The sequence below is a fragment of the Notolabrus celidotus genome, chromosome 20, assembly GCF_009762535.1.
Source record: "Notolabrus celidotus isolate fNotCel1 chromosome 20, fNotCel1.pri, whole genome shotgun sequence".
Classification (NCBI taxonomy): domain Eukaryota; kingdom Metazoa; phylum Chordata; class Actinopteri; order Labriformes; family Labridae; genus Notolabrus; species Notolabrus celidotus.
The window spans coordinates 6,298,171-6,316,783 of NC_048291.1; the positions used below are offsets into that span (position 1 = coordinate 6,298,171).

General features: G+C 40.2%; 1 protein-coding gene across 1 annotated transcript in view; it reads left to right on the forward strand.

Moving 5' to 3' along the window:
- The window catches only part of si:dkeyp-113d7.10, a 37,253-nt gene extending 21,497 nt beyond the window's left edge, over positions 1–15,756 (forward strand). Inside the window, exons 2-5 of the mRNA XM_034710840.1 lie at positions 1,927–2,217; positions 2,964–3,275; positions 6,932–7,149; positions 7,431–15,756. Of these exons, the coding sequence (XP_034566731.1) occupies positions 1,927–2,217; positions 2,964–3,275; positions 6,932–7,149; positions 7,431–7,676 (1,067 nt within the window). The 3' untranslated portion in view covers positions 7,677–15,756. The remainder of the gene's footprint in view (positions 1–1,926; positions 2,218–2,963; positions 3,276–6,931; positions 7,150–7,430) is intronic.
- Positions 15,757–18,613: the final 2,857 nt, after the last annotated feature.

Sequence of the window (18,613 nt, forward strand, 5' to 3'; positions counted from 1 at the left end):
GGGCCATATGGGGATTGACTCACTTTTTGAGACAGCCTCAAGTGGATACTTGAGGAGCTGCAGTTTTTTGGACTTAAAGCCTCTGGTAACCCAAAACAACAAAAACGCTCTACCTGTGATATTCCAGACCATATGTAAAAACTAAAAACTATTTAAATATATTAGAACTCAACTGATATTTATGATGTAATAAATATCTAACCAATCAGAAAAGAAACACTGAGTCACTTGCACACATGTTCAACAAAACTACTCTGCTCCTGCTCAGACCGTTTCCTGACGTCTCAGCCAGCTCCCCTCAGTGTAAGCTGTTAGCTTGTTTGCTAATCACTTACTGCCTATAAATCTGTCTGTATAGCTGTCTCTCTGCTCTTTGCACCGTTGTGCTCGTGTGTCTCTGTCTGCACATCCACCGCTGAAGATGACAGCTTGTTGTCATTCTTCTATTTTCCCAACTGCTGTGATTTTGGGAAACTTTGAGATGCGGTTGAGTTGAGCCAAGCCACGGCCAAGTGGCTAAAGCAGTCCCGAATAGGCTTAGCTCATTTCCCCTGGACCGGTTCACTAACTTTCCCCAAGACCGGTTCACTAACTTCTCTCAGGACTGGTTCACTAACTTTCCCCAGGTCCGGTTCACTAACTTCCCTCAGGACCAGTTCACTAACTTTCCCCAGGTCCGGTTCACTAACTTCCCTCAGGACCGGTTCACTAACTTTCCCCAGGTCCAGTTCACTAACTTTCCTCAGGACCGGTTCACAAACTTCCCTCAGGACTGGTTCACTAACTTCCCTCAGGACCGGTTCACTAACTTTCCTCAGGACCGGTTCACTAACTTTCCCCAGGTCCAGTTCACTTACTTTCCTCAGTACCGATTCACTAACTTTCCCTCAGGACTGGTTCACTAACTTTCCCCAGGTCCGGTTCACTAACTTCCCTCAGGACTGGTTCACTAACTTCCCTCAGGACCGGTTCACTAACTTTCCTCAGGACCGGTTCACTAACTTTCCCCAGGTCCAGTTCACTAACTTTCCTCAGGACCGGTTCACTAACTTTCCTCAGGACCGGTTCACTAACTTTCCCTCAGGACTGGTTCACTAACTTCCCTCAGGACCGGTTCACTAACTTTCCTCAGGACCGGTTCACTAACTTTCCCCAAGACCGGTTCACTAACTTTCCCTAGGAGCAGTTCACTAACTTTCCCCAGGACCCGTTCACTAACGTTCCCCAGGACCGGTTCACTAACTTTCCCCAGGACCAGTTCACTAACTTTCACCAGGACCGGTTCACTAACTTTCCCCAGGACCAGTTCACTAACTTTCCCCAGGAACGGTTCACTAACTTCCCCCAGGACCGGTTCACCAACTTCCCCCAGGACCGGTTCACTAACTTTCACCAGGACCGGTTCACTAACTTCCCCCAGGACCAGTTCACTAACTTTCCCCAGGACCAGTTCACTAACTTTCCTCAGGACCGGTTCACCAACTTTCCCCAAATAGCTCAGAGTTTAGACAAAGAGCTCCGTCTGACACCCGGAGCCGAGCTCCTCTGCGTGCACATACTACACTTCAGCCTCCGCTGCTCCGGGCATCCCATGGTCCTGGTTACTGGAGACTACGGAGTGATAAAACTAATAAATGATAGAAGTCCTGATTCTGAAGTATTTTGTGACTCAGCACTCAGAGACCATTTGAAATGAATAATTTTAATATCCTTGAGTTTTCATGTCATTAGATTCAGAGTCAGACGGCTAAAACATGCAGGCTGTGAACGCTCTCTTGACCTGTCAATCAAAGAGTTAGGCCACGCCCACACAGTCCTGGGAAATATGCTGAACTGCAAAATAAGCTGTTTTTGAACAGAGTTTTTTTTTCAAAGTTATGGATGTTTATTTTCATGATAATGATGATGATGGTCTCTTCCCTACAGACCAGCTGAAGTCAGTCATGGAGCAGGTCCTGGACTTTGCCGTGCGGGAACTGACAAAGATCGTGGAGGCATCTTTCGATGACCTGCTGCTGGAGATCACAAAGATGGAGCGCGAGCAGCAGGGGCTGGAGGAGCGGCTCGATAGAGGAGCGGCGGAGAAGGGAAGGGGAGGAGGAGGCGGTGGCAGGAGGAGGGGCTCTGAGAACGACTCCATCTCACCCAGCGACTCTGAAGACGCCCGGGAGGAGCTCATTGATGTCCCTTCATCCAAAATGACAGCAAGGAGAGATCGTGAGTAAAAGAAGTTTATTTAGCCCCTCCCCCTGCTGTGATGTCATAGCAGTGTCAAAGTATACTTAAATTGAATTCACCTTTATCTCCTTTCTTTTTCTTCTTATCCCTCCTTTATATGACCTCCCAAAAAAATCCCTCCTTCAATCTCTTTCTTCACTCTCTTTTTCTCCCTCTTCTTCCTCTCTGTCTTCCTTCCTCATCTCCTTCCTCACTTCTACTTTTTCTTTTCATTCCCTTCTTCCTCTTAACTCCTATTTTCCTCTTTCTTTCTTTACTTCTCTCCCACCCCCTTTTCATGTCTTCCCCCCTTTTCTCATTCAACTTCATCCTCCCTCTCTCCTTGTATCATTCCTACCTTTCCTTACCTTTTACTTATTTCTGCTTTACTTTCTTCCTTACTCCTTTCCTCCTCCTCTTCCTCTTCTCTTCTTTTCTTTTCTTCGTCTCTCTCCTCTCTTCTCCTGCTCCTCCATCTCCCCCTTCTCCCTTTCCTGTTCTATTCCTCTCTCTTCCCCTTATTACCTCCCTTCATCTGCTCCCCCATTATATCCTCCAATGCATTCTTTCCTTTTCCTTTCTCCTTATCCTTAATTTATTTTCCTTTGCCCCCGCTTCTCCTCTCATCTCTTCTGCTTCCTTCACTTCCTCCTTTGTCCTCCTTCACCTCCTCTATCCCGTCGTTTCTTCCTCTTACCTCCCCACTACCCTCTTCTACTCCCTCCTCATCCTCCTACCTCCCTCAGACCCGGACCCTCGCCCCGTCCTCTCCTCCTCTCAGGACTGGGTTCCCATCCTGGACAAAGTCTTTGGTCAGAAGTGGTGCAGTGATGAAGGTGGGCAGAGTCTAAGTGAAGGCAGCGCTCCGCAGGTGCAGCCTCACCCAGCCCCTTCCGTGACCCTGGAGCCCTCCCCGTCCTCACCCCAGCAAGATCCCCGCTGGACGCCCCTGGAAGACATGGAGGTGTTCTCACCTGATGAAGAGGAGGGTCATAAGAACAGCGGGGAAGGAGCAGTGACACCTAGACCCTCACCTGGACCTCCCCACAGCCCCTCAGGTGACAAACAGACACATCTTCACTTCATTTAAAGAAGTCATTTGTAATGCACAATCATTTTTTAAATTGCATGTTTTTTGCACACTGTAGTCAAGACACTTCAGCGTCTTCTTGATGCAGCTGTGACAGATAATTACACCACTGTGCTTTTGAACATTTCACTGGGAAACATTTCTCAGACGGCTCAGTTGACAGAGTAATTTATACTTTGTGTAAAACTGGATTTAACCAAAAATATCACCAAAGTACTTCAAGTCTGAGTCAGAAACTTCAACTTAGCATATAGATGCAGCTTATCAGACTGATGTTATCAGACAACTACATCACAAAAGCTGATGAAGCACTGGAAACTAAATCAAAGAAACAGAGCAACAAAAGTGGAACTCCTGAAAAGTGCAAAATGTGGCATTAACCAGGAATCACTGGACATCAGGGAGTGAGCTAAATTATCTTTGAATAGGGATGTACATTTCAAGTATTTTGGGTGATTGATCTTTGAAAATATTAACGATTAATTATCGATTTAATCATTAGTAAAACTTAAACTTTTTCATTGTCAATGTCATGTTCCCCTGAATCAAAATTTCCTTCATGACATAATGTATATAACTGACAGTATTGAACAGCTACGGATTGTATTGAGATGTTCAAAATGTTAAACATGCTGAATATCATCGTGTGAAGCAGACTCATAATCTCCGCGGACATACAGTCATAAAAGTGAAGGCTCAGACTACAACATGTGGATTTACTTCAACAAGGGAACTGAACAGAAACATATTTTAGACTCACGGTGTCCAGTTTTCTGTCTACTCGTTCTTACTGAGAAAAGTAAGCATGTGAACGTGGTTAGGTGTCAGCCAGAAGCGAAACTGGGTCTTTATTATTCCAGCAACAGAGAAAAAAAAGCACTTGTGGAGACCTGTCACTCAGCCGCAGCCCCCAGCTGAGCGTCTCCGCTGTGCACAACACCTTCAGTCAGCTGATTCACATCGAAACATACTTTAAACTTAAAACACCTCCTTGAGAGCAGAATGAAATATGAGACCACATGATGTTTGTTCCACGTGATATAAAATATAAAATAAAAAAAATATCCTCAAGTAAGTTCTTACTGCACGTCTTATTGACGCAGACTAAACACACACTGTACATGCACCCCTGCATATTTCTCAATGTGTAATCGTGCTGTCCATCAACAAAAAGAACACTATTTGATAAGATAAGCACTTTGAAGCTGTTTTCTACAACTACGTCATGGTTTCAGACCTCTCCTGTGCAGCAGTGCAGCAGTGATTTGAATAACAAATCTAAAAGTCAAGAAGATCATATCGCACACCTCATTGCATTCATTTGATTTGCAAATCATGACAATGGAAACAATTCCTTTACATTGTTTATATGGACCTAAAAATAGATTTTAAAATGCAAACTAATAGAATTTAAACATGGTTCAAAATGCTATTGATTCAGACTACATTCTAAATTCAGTGATTTAATCACAATTATTGATTGTTTGAATATTTAGAAGAAGGAACAGAAAAAAATCGAACTTATAAAAAGCACATTCACAGGAAAATAGTATTTATAGAGCTAACGATACAAACCAGCACTTATTTCCTTCCTTTTCATCAATGTATGTATATGTGATACTGAAAATTGCAAAACTACATAATCATTAAATAAATACATAAATACCTAAAATAATGAAATGGCAACCAAATTAAAAAAAAAAGGTTACCAAAATTTTTTTTATAAAGTTGTGCAAATATAATCTAAATAATGGAGCTTTAAATGATCTTAATCTGGATTGTGGAGTGTTTTAAAAGTAAAAAAAAAACAAAGAAATTAAACATAAATCTGTCCTGTTATCACTTAGAGCTTCCTTTTGAACTGCTGAGTACAGTTCCTATTACTGCACACACACACACACACACACACACACACACACACACACACACACACACACACACACACACACACCAACATCAACCACACCCTTAATGACTTCTGCTGCAGCGTAATGCACAGAGGGAGGCTCTTAATGTATATACTGTATACACATATATACTGTACCAGCTCTGTTCCTTTAGTAAACACACTGTCTGCTGTGTGTGTGGGGGGGGGGGGGGGCGTTTTTGTGTGTTAGGCTCCTCACTGCCCTCTGGTGGACAGTTTGTGTTAAAAAAAAAAACACATCTGGATCTGCAACCGGGTCTACATGATTTATTGTGTTCATTTTTATAACATTTCTCGGAGTGTCATTGAACGCCTCACATCCCTTTAATCTCTATGATAAAATCTATAAGGTTATGTGAGTCAGTAAAGCCTTGATATCAAAATATAATTGATTTAAAGTATTTTAAATGTGTCATAAATAGAATGATACAAACTGACGTGTAGTATTTATTAGATTTTGCTCATAAATAGATTACATCTGTTCATTTATTTGACGCTATCTCCGTTACTGTACTGAGTTTTGGGGGGAAACGTATAAAAGCTCACTGCAACCACTGTCAGTACGACAGAAGAGAGCCATCAGAATAGTTCATAATGTTGATTTCCGTGAACACACAAATTCATTGTTCTGCAAATCCAAAATATTGAAACTATTTGACCTTGTGGATTTTAAACCTGCACAAATTGTGGACAAGGCAAGGAAAAATCTCCTGCCAGGAAATATTGAAAGATTGTTATTTTAAAGAGAGGGAGGTTATAACTTAAGAGGGGAGTTGAATTTAAAGATTATGAGTGTTCGGACTACAAGGAAAAGTTTTGGTATTCCAATCTGTGGTGTAAAAATTGTGAAACAGGGGGCGCTGGTGGCCTAGCGGTCTAAGCGCCCCACATACAGAGGCTACAGTCCTCGTCATAGGGGTTGCCAGTTCGATTCCCGGCCGGTCGACCATTTCTTGCATGTCTTCCCCCACTCTCTACTCCCCACATTTCCTGTCTCTCTTCAGCTTTCCTATCAAATAGAGGCAAAAAGGCCCAAAATATAACAAAACAAACTGTGAAACAGTCTCAATATGGAGCTCCAGCAACGCCAAAACACAATCCAGTTATCCAGAAAATAGTGAATAAAGGGGTAGGATTAGATATGTTCGAACTTCTTCCAATCCTTTTCGCACAAGTAAAGTAAAATGTTTCAGTGCTTGCTAATGGAATGGTTAATTTTGTTTTTTGTATTGCTATTTCTTCATTTTTCTTGTATTTTTTTTTTTCTATTTATCCTTTTTATGATCAAAATAAAGACATCAAATCGAAAATAGTAAGAGCTAACTTGGAATGGATTTTAAATCGAGTGCATTATCAATTACTGAATATCTTTCTTTATTATTATGAGCAATAAATATTTATTGAAAAATCAAAAATCAAACCCTGTAGTTAAGATAAGCAAAGCTAAGGTAAGACAACGTATAATGAGATAAGATACAATATCATAAGATAAGATAAGGTATACTTTAATTTCCCCATACTGGACTTAACTGTGGACTCAGTTCTGCAGGCACACATACAATAAATATCACACATACTTTATAATACATTATAAAAAAAGTTATTACCGTGGAAACGGATTTAATGTAGCATCCTCACTCATATTTTCAGTATTGTGGTCACAGTGCTAAAGGATCTGAGTATCTTCTCTCCTTCAGGCCGTCGCTCCTCGGCCTCGATGCTACATCGTCTCCTCACTCTGCCGTCTCAGCTGCTGGAGGAGGACGATGAGGATGCCGCTGCCGCCAAGGAAGCGCTGGCTGCCTTAGCGGCCAATGGGGAAGAACCGCCCATTCCTATCTGCCCGTCACCACCCAGGGAGGATGAGGAGGAGGAGGAAGAGGAAGAGGGAGAGGGGGAAGACAAAGGCAGGAAGGTGAGAGGGAGATTAACAGTGAAATTAAAATTTGTCTCTTAAAGGGTAATTCTGGTATTTTAAACCTGGACTTTTCTGTATATATATGTGTGTGTGTGTGTGTGTGTGTGTGTGTGTGTGTGTGTGTGTGTGTGTGTGTGTGTGTGTGTGTGTGTGTGTGTGTGTGTGTGTGTGTGTGTGTGTGTGTGTGTGTGTGTGTGTGTGTGTGTGTGTGTGTGTGTGTGTGTGTGTGTGTGTGTGTGTGTGTGTGTGTGTGTGTGTGTGTGTGTGTGTGTGTGCAGAAGAAGAGGCGGAGGGTTTGGTCCGAGTGTGAGGAGTGCGGTCGGAGGTTCAGCCGGATGTCTCTCCTGAAGGCTCACCGTCAGACTCACATAGCCGAGAACGCGGCCGCCGACACCTCATCCCCGTCATCCCCGCCCAGCGGCTCCACCTCAGCCCTGCGCTGCTCAGACTGTGGGAAGAGGTTTTCGTCAGCGACCCGGCTCCACAGCCACATCCGTACCCAGCACCCTGGGCACCGATCCTGAACCTGTCGGGAAGGAAGAAGTCACTGAGACTTCAACAAGAGCTTCAGCAGAGTCCAGAACAAAAAAAAAACAACACATGAGATTCATAGAGGAGGATCCACAGGCCTGTCAGAACCGGACACCAGAAACCAAGTAAGGGAAACTTGTCTGCTTCTGAGTCCAATTTACAGAGAAAACCTGAAGATCTGAAGGACACCAAACGGTACACAGACACGACTTACAAGGATAGAACAGCTTTGAACTCTTAACACTCAGAGATGCTTTTGCTCTGAAACAGAACACAAAGATATTTTCATCATAAAAGCATCTTCTAAACACACAGAGATGCTTTTACTTTGAAAGAGAACAGGAAACTAACTCCAGGCATTCTGGTTGGTTCATACACAGAGATGCTGAAACTCTGTAATACAATAGGAAGATGCTTTAACTCTGCAGAACACCTGAATTCACTTAGTGCAGACGCTGACAAATCTCTTGTTGAAGCTCTGATTTTTTTTTTAAATCAGAAAAATTCAGGTTGTTTTCTTTCTTTTTTTTTTTTTTTTTTACATTAAAAACCAGAATTTAACTCCATCAGTTTTTTTGTTTTGAGCGTCAGGATCCGACAGCAAAACAGACCAATCAGCCAGAGCGAGCGCAGAGGACATTTCTGCACCAATCAGGAGTCAGTGTACCAGCTGGGCCTCAACAGAGACTTAGTGAGGTGTGTCTGACTTCTTGACTTGAAGTGACTTTACATCGGGAGCCTGACAGCCACCACAGCTGCGCACGGTGTGATGATGCTCTGACATCTCACTCTTGTTACCCCTGCATGCTGTCAGATGAACATTTATCACGAGAGGCTCCATTTACATAAAATCTGACGATAATCAGCACCTGCAGGGCGGGACAGCACCACACCAATAACTGACACGCCTTTTTAAAGGTGATATGAATAAAGTTATTATTGTTAGGTTATTGTTATTTCATGCTATAGTTGAAGGGAGGGCTTTTTAGCTCATTCAAACAGGGCCAACCTGTGTAAAACACTTAGATCAGCTCTGTGTCTGAGAAAACCTCCAGAGCGTTGTTTCTGTTCACGGAGGACTCTCCTTCGTCTTTACACCCTTCCATTTATCATCTACTGCACCCAACGTGCTTAAGTTTCGTGACTGTTACGTTTTCGTTTCATACTAGTTTGACTTTCCAAACTTAAATCTGCTCCAACCTAAGCATTGAAAATACACCCAGGTGCAACACAAACAGGGCTCCGGTCTAAATGGTGCACGGAGCATGATTTCAAGTTTGCCCAGCTGGTTCACTCTGCTCCTGGATGATTTAAGGTGCTCAGAAATATTGTTATTTACAAATTCTTGAAAGCTGAAGCTGGACCAGACCACCACTTGGATGTCACAGGGGAATAAAATCCAAGAATCTGACACAAAACAGGAAGAAAACTGACCCTGGACAACAGAAGTACTGAATGAGGAGAGGAGGAGTCAGCTCAGATGTGGCGAAGAAAACACGTAGAAACCTATCTTCCTGCTGTACATCGACCTCCACCTCTTCTTCTACTCCTGTAAAAAAAAAAACTCCTCCCCCCTCCACAGGAAACGAGCTTCAGCCGCTGCAGGTGAGATTCAGCCGGGCAGGTGAAAAATGTTTGCAATAAGCTCGGCGCCGCAGCACTGGAACAGTCTGAGTGTCGTTTCCTGGTTATTGCGTGTGGTGATGATTTCGTGGATCTGTGCAGTGTGTACGGTGGCTCACACAGGACAAAAAGTGACCTTTGATTTTTCTACCTGTTTGTTTTTAAAGTGCTCTTTTTTTTCTCAACAGACTTTTTGATTTTTATTAAACAGTTTTGGATTATCGTCAGGTGCATTTTTGTCGTCATGTTTTAGATTTTTGAACGATGTTTTTCAAGGAATTTTTTCTGTCACTTCTTGTACAAACAAAAGGAAGATAAACCGTTGATTGTTTGGACTCGTTGAATGTGAATCTCTGCAGTTTTGATCCTTTTTTTGCTGTACAGTTTTTACTTTTTTCGGACAGACCTGATGATGACAATGAGAGAAAAAGGAAGAAGGAGGAAGATTTTGAATCTGCAATGGTTTACTCCTCTGCCTCCTGCTGTCTTTCCTTACATCCTTCCTTCCTTCTTTCCTTCATTCTCGCCTCATTCTTCAGTCCAGTTCGGTTCATCTTGACACACATATACCTCCTTACAACAAGCAAGCTGGAAATGATTATTATTATTTGTTACATTTTTCTACAGACAATGCTTCTCTGGCTTTAGCTAATTATCCTCTCTTGTTTACTTTGGTTATTCAGACCTGTACGGAGGCCCAATACTGCCAGGAGAAGAAAGATATAATGATATGATTGAAAATAATTTTTAACACTTAACTATTAAATGAAATAAATACAGACCAACTTTGCAGTAGTAACAGGAAGACCTTCAAAATAAAAGACTTCTCTAACTATAAAATAAAAGAATAGAAATAAGTGAGATTTAAAGGTAACATTTTACTCACCAGAGTATTCAGGATATTTTTTTATGATTTATAACTGTCTCCTTTTCCTGGCAGAAATGTATACATATGATATACACAAGAGGCAAATATCCAGATTTGTCTCCCAAGAACTAAAACTGACGTCATCGAATAGTTTTCTCCTTTGATTTAAAGAAGTACAAAAAATAAGAAAAAAACATACAGATACAAAAAACAAATACAATATATATCAATGAGTTTCAACTAAGACAGATTCAACAAAGAAAACAATTGCTGTGACACTCTTTGTAATTGCATGATCAAAAGCTTAAAGTCACAAGTTAGTTTCAATGATAAGATATGAAGTATAGATTTGTCCTAACCAAAAATAATATTTTTCAGAATTTCAAATGTTTCCTTTTCTTGGCAGACATTGTTTTTCATCACTTTTAAAAATAAGCTAACATACTGTTAGCTTCAAGATATTAAACTCTTGTTTAAGTACATTTTAAATTCTGTCTCCAAAATGAGTTCAGAAAGATTCATATCAAGACCATTATCTTTCCTTTCCTTTCGAGTCATCGTATCATTTTCTTTATCGATACAGTTTTATCAAATAAAACGATGATAAAGAAATAAACCTCATCACAGGACGGGTTTAAAATGATAAGCTAGTTTTCTCGTTATGAAAAGGCACTTTTTGTGGGATGGGGAAAAAAAGGAAATTTTCTTTTTAACAAAAACCTACAACAACCTTTTTCCCTTTCCAGAAGTTGTTTTCCGTCGATGATGCCATGGAAATCATGGCCAAATTTCTGAAATCTCATCTGATGTCTCTTTATAATTTTACACTATGTCCAAAGATACTGGAAATTGAGTTTATAGATACAGAAATACAGAAAGGCAAGAAAACAAAAAAAAAATGTATTTGTCCTTCCTTTTTTTTTTAAATATCCTCTTCGTAAGACGAAATTTTGCGACAGTAAATCAAAATTTTGATGATCATAATTGGATTTTACTTATTGGAAAATTACTTTTTTTTTAATGTTATGCAACTTGGAAATTGCAAATAACGTATTTTTTTCCCCAAAACTTGTATGTTACAAAAAAGCGCCTTTTAAAAAACCTGCCTTTAGGACAGATAAGTAATGAAAAAAAATCTTCATTGAAATGTTTATTCTCTAACTTTTTCTCACAAGAGAATTAAAACGCACCCCAAAGTGAATTTTTTAACTTGTCTTTCCAATTATGAACCGTTTTCCTTTCGGCAATACCTTATGCTCTTAAATGAAAAAATGGCACCTTTTGCAACCCCAATTGAAACATTGAAAACATATATTTTTATAAATTTATTTGATTATATCATCTTCTTCTTCATCAAATTAAGTGTTAGGGACGCCAAAGATAAAATGAAGTGTTAAATCAACACGTCAGTTAATGATGAAAATTTAAACTTGGGAAATTCACGGAACAATATGGAGGAATGACTCCTCGTTAAGTTCTGAATCTAAGAGAAAATGTTATAAAAAAATCTCCTGATGCCAACCAGACTCCTGGTTTGTAAAGTCTTTATTTGAATCATTCCTCCTCATCCATCTGTTTGTGTTTTAAAGTCTCTGCAGTACAACATAACCTCTGTAGCATTTGTACGACAGTGTGCGATGGATGGATGGAGGGATGGATGGTGAAGGATCAGGTTAATGTATAAATATATCTTCGATGTATCCTGATTATTCTTGTGTTCTGATGTTGTTTCAGCTCCGCCATGCTTCAGCAACAACAGTCGCTTCTAAGCTTTGTAAATAAGCTATTTTTTCAAGCCATACGCTGAATTTGTTTTTATCCGTTTGATCAAAAAAACATCGAGCAATATGAAGCTACGACTCTGCTGAGCAGCCAGGCTTTAATTAAATGTTGGAAAATCGTAGTATAAAGCCGTTCACAGCTGCTGGTGAATGTTCCATAACATAAAAAAAAAGAAAAAGAAAAAATGAAGAAAAAAAAATGTCAGAATGAAAATACTAAGAGTTTTAATTTCAGAAACCAGGTCTCCTCAAGTAAAATAATGATTACAGAATAATGTAGGTCAATAATGTAATGTTTAATTTCTCGGTTTTGCCTCTCCTTGAAGAACTTGAGCTTGCTTTCTTGCTTCGCCAAAATCTGAATAACCTGAATCGCTTTTCCTCGAACGCTGAGCGTCTTCATTTTTCCAACTCGTTGCACTTTCAGCCTCCACGTGTTCACATACCTCATTTTTCTCGTAAAACATTTCAAGTGTTTGTTTGTTTTTTCCCACACAGACCTCATTACCTCAGTAGCTGTACGGTGTTGACATTTGACTACAATAATGTGTGATTTTTATTTTATTTTATCTGATTTGTTTTGGATGCGTCTCAGAGCCTAATGCTGTTTAAAGTAAAAACCACAAAACTACAAATGCACAAACATCTCAGGTTTAAAGACGGGAAAACATTTTTATTGAAGAGTATCTGTTTTGCTTTTTCACCTTACAGAAGTGTTAAGACATTATGTTTTTATTTGGGATTCAAAAAGAATTGTAATCACTAGACGAAAAGTTTTTTGAATAACCCATTTTTTTTGAAAGCTCATTGATGCCATTTTGAGCTCAAATGTACTAAAATTGAAAATGTCAAATTAAAAGACATAAAAAAAATCTACTTTTAGGTAAAAGTTAGGTAATACTCAGATGTTTTGACCTTTCCTTTTAGAGATATCCTCAAAAAAAGTGACATACTTTGTTAACTTTGATGCTAATCCATTATGTTAACTTTAGTGTTTTAATTTTAGTTTGAATTCAACATATATTTAGCCTCTGTCCATGTGCTAGCTGAACTTTAAAACATTAACCGATCTACATCTGTTCTTGCTGTGGTCTGAAATGTTACCGTTCATCACAAAACTTAAAATTGATGGTCATTGTCATTTTTTATTTGGCACTTTTCTCACTTTACTTGGCATCAATGGGCTTCCATATTTTGGGTGACACTACTAGGCACTTATAAACCTTAAAGAATAACCAGAAAAGTATTGTAATGTTAAAGCTAGGACTTAGAAAAATCTTTAAAAAGAGATGAAATATAAATTTGTAACACTGAAATGGGTAAACAACAACAACCAAACCATGCAGGAAAACTTGATTAGGGAAACACTTAAAGGAAACACTTAAAGGAAACGTCTGATCCTTTAATGCATCGGGTGTGTTTCTCCAGTTTACGTAACACAAAATGCACATAAGTCAGTCAGCAACAGTTCGCTCTAAAACATCCATTATGTGGTTTTTACGGGACAGCAGCTGCCTCACTGCACTGTGTTACCATTACGAACCCCTCAGAGGTCAACCTTGTATCTCCACATACCAGTTTATAACACCTGAAGTGAAATCAGCACTGAACCGGGTGTTCAAATCTGAGGTTATGTGGTGGTTACAAGGTTTCGTCTTATGTCACCCAGCGTCATGTGACCTGTTAACCAACCACAGCCCTTCCTGACCTTGTTTACAAAACTGTAGGTGAGAGAAATGTATCTGGGTGGATGTATGAAAAGGGAAATAATAAGAAGATGAAGCCTTCAAAAGTCTTTTTTTGGGGATTTCAAAACAGTTTTAAGTCCAGATTAACAAAGTAAAGCAGTTTTTATGAGAGACTTGATGAATGGAATGCAACAAAATGTACTTTATGATCTTGATTTAGATTTAGAGAAATGCTGTACTGCTGCATCAGTGTTTTGTGAAAACAAGACTTAGAGATAGGAGACAGCCTCAGAGTCTCAAAATGCCAACCTGCAGACCTCCTCTAGACCAGAGCCTTCAACATGTTCGACTGGCCTGCAGTCAGCAAGCTCTGTTAACATCTTAGATCTAATGTCATCCATCGCTCTGTGGTGATTTGCACACTCCTAAATAGTGCTCGGCCAGCTTTTGTGATGTGGTTCAGTCAGTCTGACTAGCTGCACCTGTATGCTTTGCTCATACGTGGTAGCTCAGTCTACAAATACTTCATTGATAGTTGAATTCAGTTTGACTCAAAGTGCATATGACTTCTGACTTGTCAACTGGGCCACCTAGGAGTTTTTATGGGTATAATGTGCCATTCTAAGTGCAGTGGTGTTGCCACTTTCAGCAGGAACCAGGAATATATTGTGGCACTTTAACTTAAGTGTGGGACAAAGTAGCAGATGATGACTAAAACAAAAACGCCTTAATTAATGTTGTAAAAGTTATTTGAAAAGATCTTTCTTTTCACAGTAGTATTCCGAAACTTGTTCAACTTTTGCCTTAATTTTTTTGAAATAAATTCATAATTATATGACACGGAATATGTAAATTAGAGGCCTTTGTATATGAGTTACTGTAGAATAATTTCAGGTACCTTAACGATCCAATTTCTACAGATTCTGTCTCAAATTTGCAAGATGATTCTGCTTTTTCCATCGAAATAATTTGTTCTTGTGATTTCGGATTGAAAATTAATAATCTATACAAAAAATTCCACCAGATGCATTTCTCCCCAAATATTGTTTTTGAAGGAGGGCATAAATAAAAACGTTGATGAAGCTCAAACTTATTTAAAACACTGAGACGCATTCAGACAACTTTCATGTGTACATATCTCAGAGCACATCTGGACTCCTGTGATTTTTTTTTTTTTTTTTTGGCAGTTTTCTGAAAAGCGGTTTTGTTGTTGAGAGAAGACAATGTTATTTCAATTCAGCCTCTTTGTTAAAGCTGCAGGCTGTGAAGAACCGAGTGGAGAGAAAGAAGGGAATAAAAAAAGTTTCACTTGGAGCCCAGAGGGACCGACATCTTTGAAAAAACAATCTAAAGGGTTGATTTGTAGTTCAGCTGGAGTTCCTCAGGGAACCATCTGGGGTCCTCCAGTTTTTCGATGCAAACATGGGAACGATGGGATGAAAGGGATGTTTAAGCGTTTTTAAAAGTTGTAATGTTTTTAATTAAAGTTGTTTTACTTTGTGCAAACTATGTTTTTAAAGACAGGGAAATGAGACTCTTGTTTTAAACTTCTATTTCTACTCCCTGTATGATCTCTGAACACGCTTGTTCTTGTTTGTCAAAGATAATTCATCTCAGTGCTTGGATTCGATGCAATACTTTTGATAAAATGTGCCCTTATTTTGTAAATCAACAGTCTAATGAAACCAAATCTGAAAGAGTTTCATATTTAATAATTCAACTTTAAAGTGATGAAGGTGAGTGATGGGAAAGGTTGGGACAGTTTTCACCTTCGGCTGGGAAATGGAAATTTAGATGAACTCAGAATTGATATGACCTTTGACCCTTCTGTGACCAATGTCAGTTTCAAGTGATTTCTTGCAGACTTTTTTCCACCGGAGAGGTGAGATGTTAACTGTTGTGATTGGCTGTTACCTTGTTTGTTGAACACAGCACTGTCTGAATGTCTAAACGCCAAGTTACAGCTGTCTGCCATGTTAATGATGATCATGATGAAGGCCATGGGGATGGTGTTTTTGGTTTTTTTAATTTTTATTACCTGTTTTAGTCTATGAGACCGGGTACTTTTTAGTGTTGAAACTCAAATAAAACCAATAAATGTTCACAACTACTAGCTTGGCCTGAAGAGTCTTATTTAAACTGCATTAATGTAATGATGGACATGTCTCCACTTCCTCCCATTGTACAAAAGTGTAGCAGAAACTCCCACTCCTGGCACATTTTGGAGTCGGGGTCTCTGCAGTAGATTGGCTCTCATAGGGCTAGTGTTTACATCCCTCCACTTCCTCAAACAGAAGTGTCTTTAACTCACTGATCAAACATCAAAGGTCCCTCAGGCTGGTGCAGTCCACAGCAGGATGGATAAATGTGTAAGTTTGAAGCAGGTTCATGGTTATGGAAAGATTAGTGTTTCACCGCTCCTCATAATCCAGCACTGCAAGAGCCTCTGTGTCAATAGAGCTGTTAATCATGGTGTTATACCCCACCAGATGGCATCACAGAACTAAATCTAAAACTTCTATCTACTCAAGCCCCATCCAATAGCATGAAGGACGCAGGCTTTGTGGCCTACGCTGCAGCCAGTCAGTAGAGGGAGCTCCAGATGTTTTGAGGCCTCACTTTTTGGGAGGTGCAGCGCCATCCACCTTTTTACTATTGCTATTTTGGCTACCTGGATGTCGTACTGATTCGGGAAAAATTCTCAGCATGCAGTGGACCAGTCTCCCACAATGCACAGCGCCACCTTTCTGCCACCTACTGTGTTGGGGTTGTATCAGACTTTAACAGTCTGTTATATTTACACTGAAGTAATGCGTAAGAAACGCTGGTGAATCTTGTAACTCCAGTAATTACTGAGGCGATACTCAGCGCACAGGTATCTATTCCTGTCTGTGAAAATGATTAAATTCCATATGAATCACTTCTTAATTTTTAGATTATAAGTGGATGCTAAAGAAGCAGTTTCACTATCAGCTTGGTCGTTGTTTACCCCTGCTTTCTGAAACCGAGAATCCAGTGATGCCTGACCAAACATACTGTAAAACAGATCCAGCAGAAGAGTCCTATTTCATACTACCTTCAAAAGCAGTATGCAGTACATATTACATATTGCATACTATGTTTGAAGGTAGGTGTGACTGTTCTGTTCGATCTGATCTGCAGTATGCTTGGCCAAGTGTCGCTTGATTTTCAGTTTCGGAAAGCGAGGGCAAACAACGGCCAAGCTGATGGTGAAACTGCTTCTGTGGCATTCATGCGCTGTGCACTGTGGGAAACAGCACTTGAGGGAGACTGGTCCGATGCATACTGAGACATTTTCCCGAATCAGTACGACATCCTGGGGGGTTTGGCATACTGCAGATTTTGCTCTTGTTCACATAATGCATACTGAATTTTGGTCAAATCAGTACGTAATGCTAGTATAGTAGGTGGTTTCAAAAACAGCCCATGTCGTCATTCTTGGCTAAAAAAACACTTAAGAACAAGTGATGGTCACCCTAAAGTTAGAGTAAGAAGCCAATAAAGTGAAATTAGGTGCAGGACTTCCAGTTTTAAGGAGGCACATTAAAGAGTTAATAAGCAAAAACATTTTAGTAATTTAGTTTGTTTATTTCAGTCTTTCATAATTTAAATTTTTGGTGAAATAGTTAAATTGATATTGTAAAACTCTTTGAACATATTACAGTTGTTTTTGTAAAAGAAAAAAGCACATCACGTACAACTTTTATTCGATTCTAGGTACCTGTTATTACAAAAAATGACAGGTTTCATCAGAATTCCAACATGCTGCTGAGATATACAGTACATGTTCCTATTGATCCACCTGAACAGGTTTGTGTGCTCAAGCAAGAGAACAAGGAGCAGGCAGGAAGGGAGGTAGGAAGGACAGGAAGGAAGAAAGGAGGGAAGGATTACCAAAAGGGGGAAATAGAGGCAATGCAGTGATCAGATCATTTTTACCAGCTCATCAATGTAAGCCATCTCTTACAGCTTCTAATGGGTCTTCATTTGGACTCAATCTGTGAGTTGAATTTAATATTATGATCACCTTCGATGATTGAAACTATCATTCTTCTGTGTTACTTAATGTATTCATGTTAAGCTTATGAAAATCCAAAATGTTCAGTCATATCACCAATTAAAAAGTAGGGTGTGTCCAGAAAGAGCTGCTCATCAGCACACTGAAATCTCCGAGGTCTGCTTTGACCTGCAACCCCGGGTCACACTGCGCCCCACCCCCATGCCTGTCCCTGTGGGTGGTGGACCCACAAGGCATGCAGATCAATGTAGTGTTTTGGGCTGAGCTCAGCAGGGTCCCATGGATGAGACCCCAGTGGCTGGACACTCCCCACTCCCTTCTAGCCTTGTTCTCCAAATCAAGATGAGATGACTCAACTCAACCCCCTCCCCTCATAGGTTTTTTTTTAAGCACACTTGATCTAGATCCTCTATGGGACCAATTTGCCTTGGGAGACCCTACAAGGGGCCAGTGACCCTGACAACACAGCTCCCAGGTTCATGAGGACATGCAACCCCCTCCACCACGGTAAGGTGGTGATTCATGGAGAGAGCTTGGAGTAAAGCTGCGACTCCTTTACATTGAATGGAACAAGTTGAGATGGATTGGGCATCTGAGAAGGATCCTGCTGGACGCTTCCCTTTTTCAGGTTTTTGTAATCAAGAGGAGACCCAGGGGTTGCAGGAGAGTTTATATTTCCCAACTGGCATGGGAGTGCTTCAGAATCCCCCTGTAGGAGCTGGAAGACATTGCTGGGAAGAAGGACGCCTGAGTCGACTTGAATAGCCTGCTGCCACCAAGACCTGGTACCACTGGAAGAAAATGGATTCATGGAATAATAAATTACATTTTGCTTAATTATCAATGACGAATGATGAATTTGATCGTTTTTTCTATTAAAGCTTCTGTTGGTAGTCACAGAGTAAACATCTGTTCAGAAAGAGGGACTTCG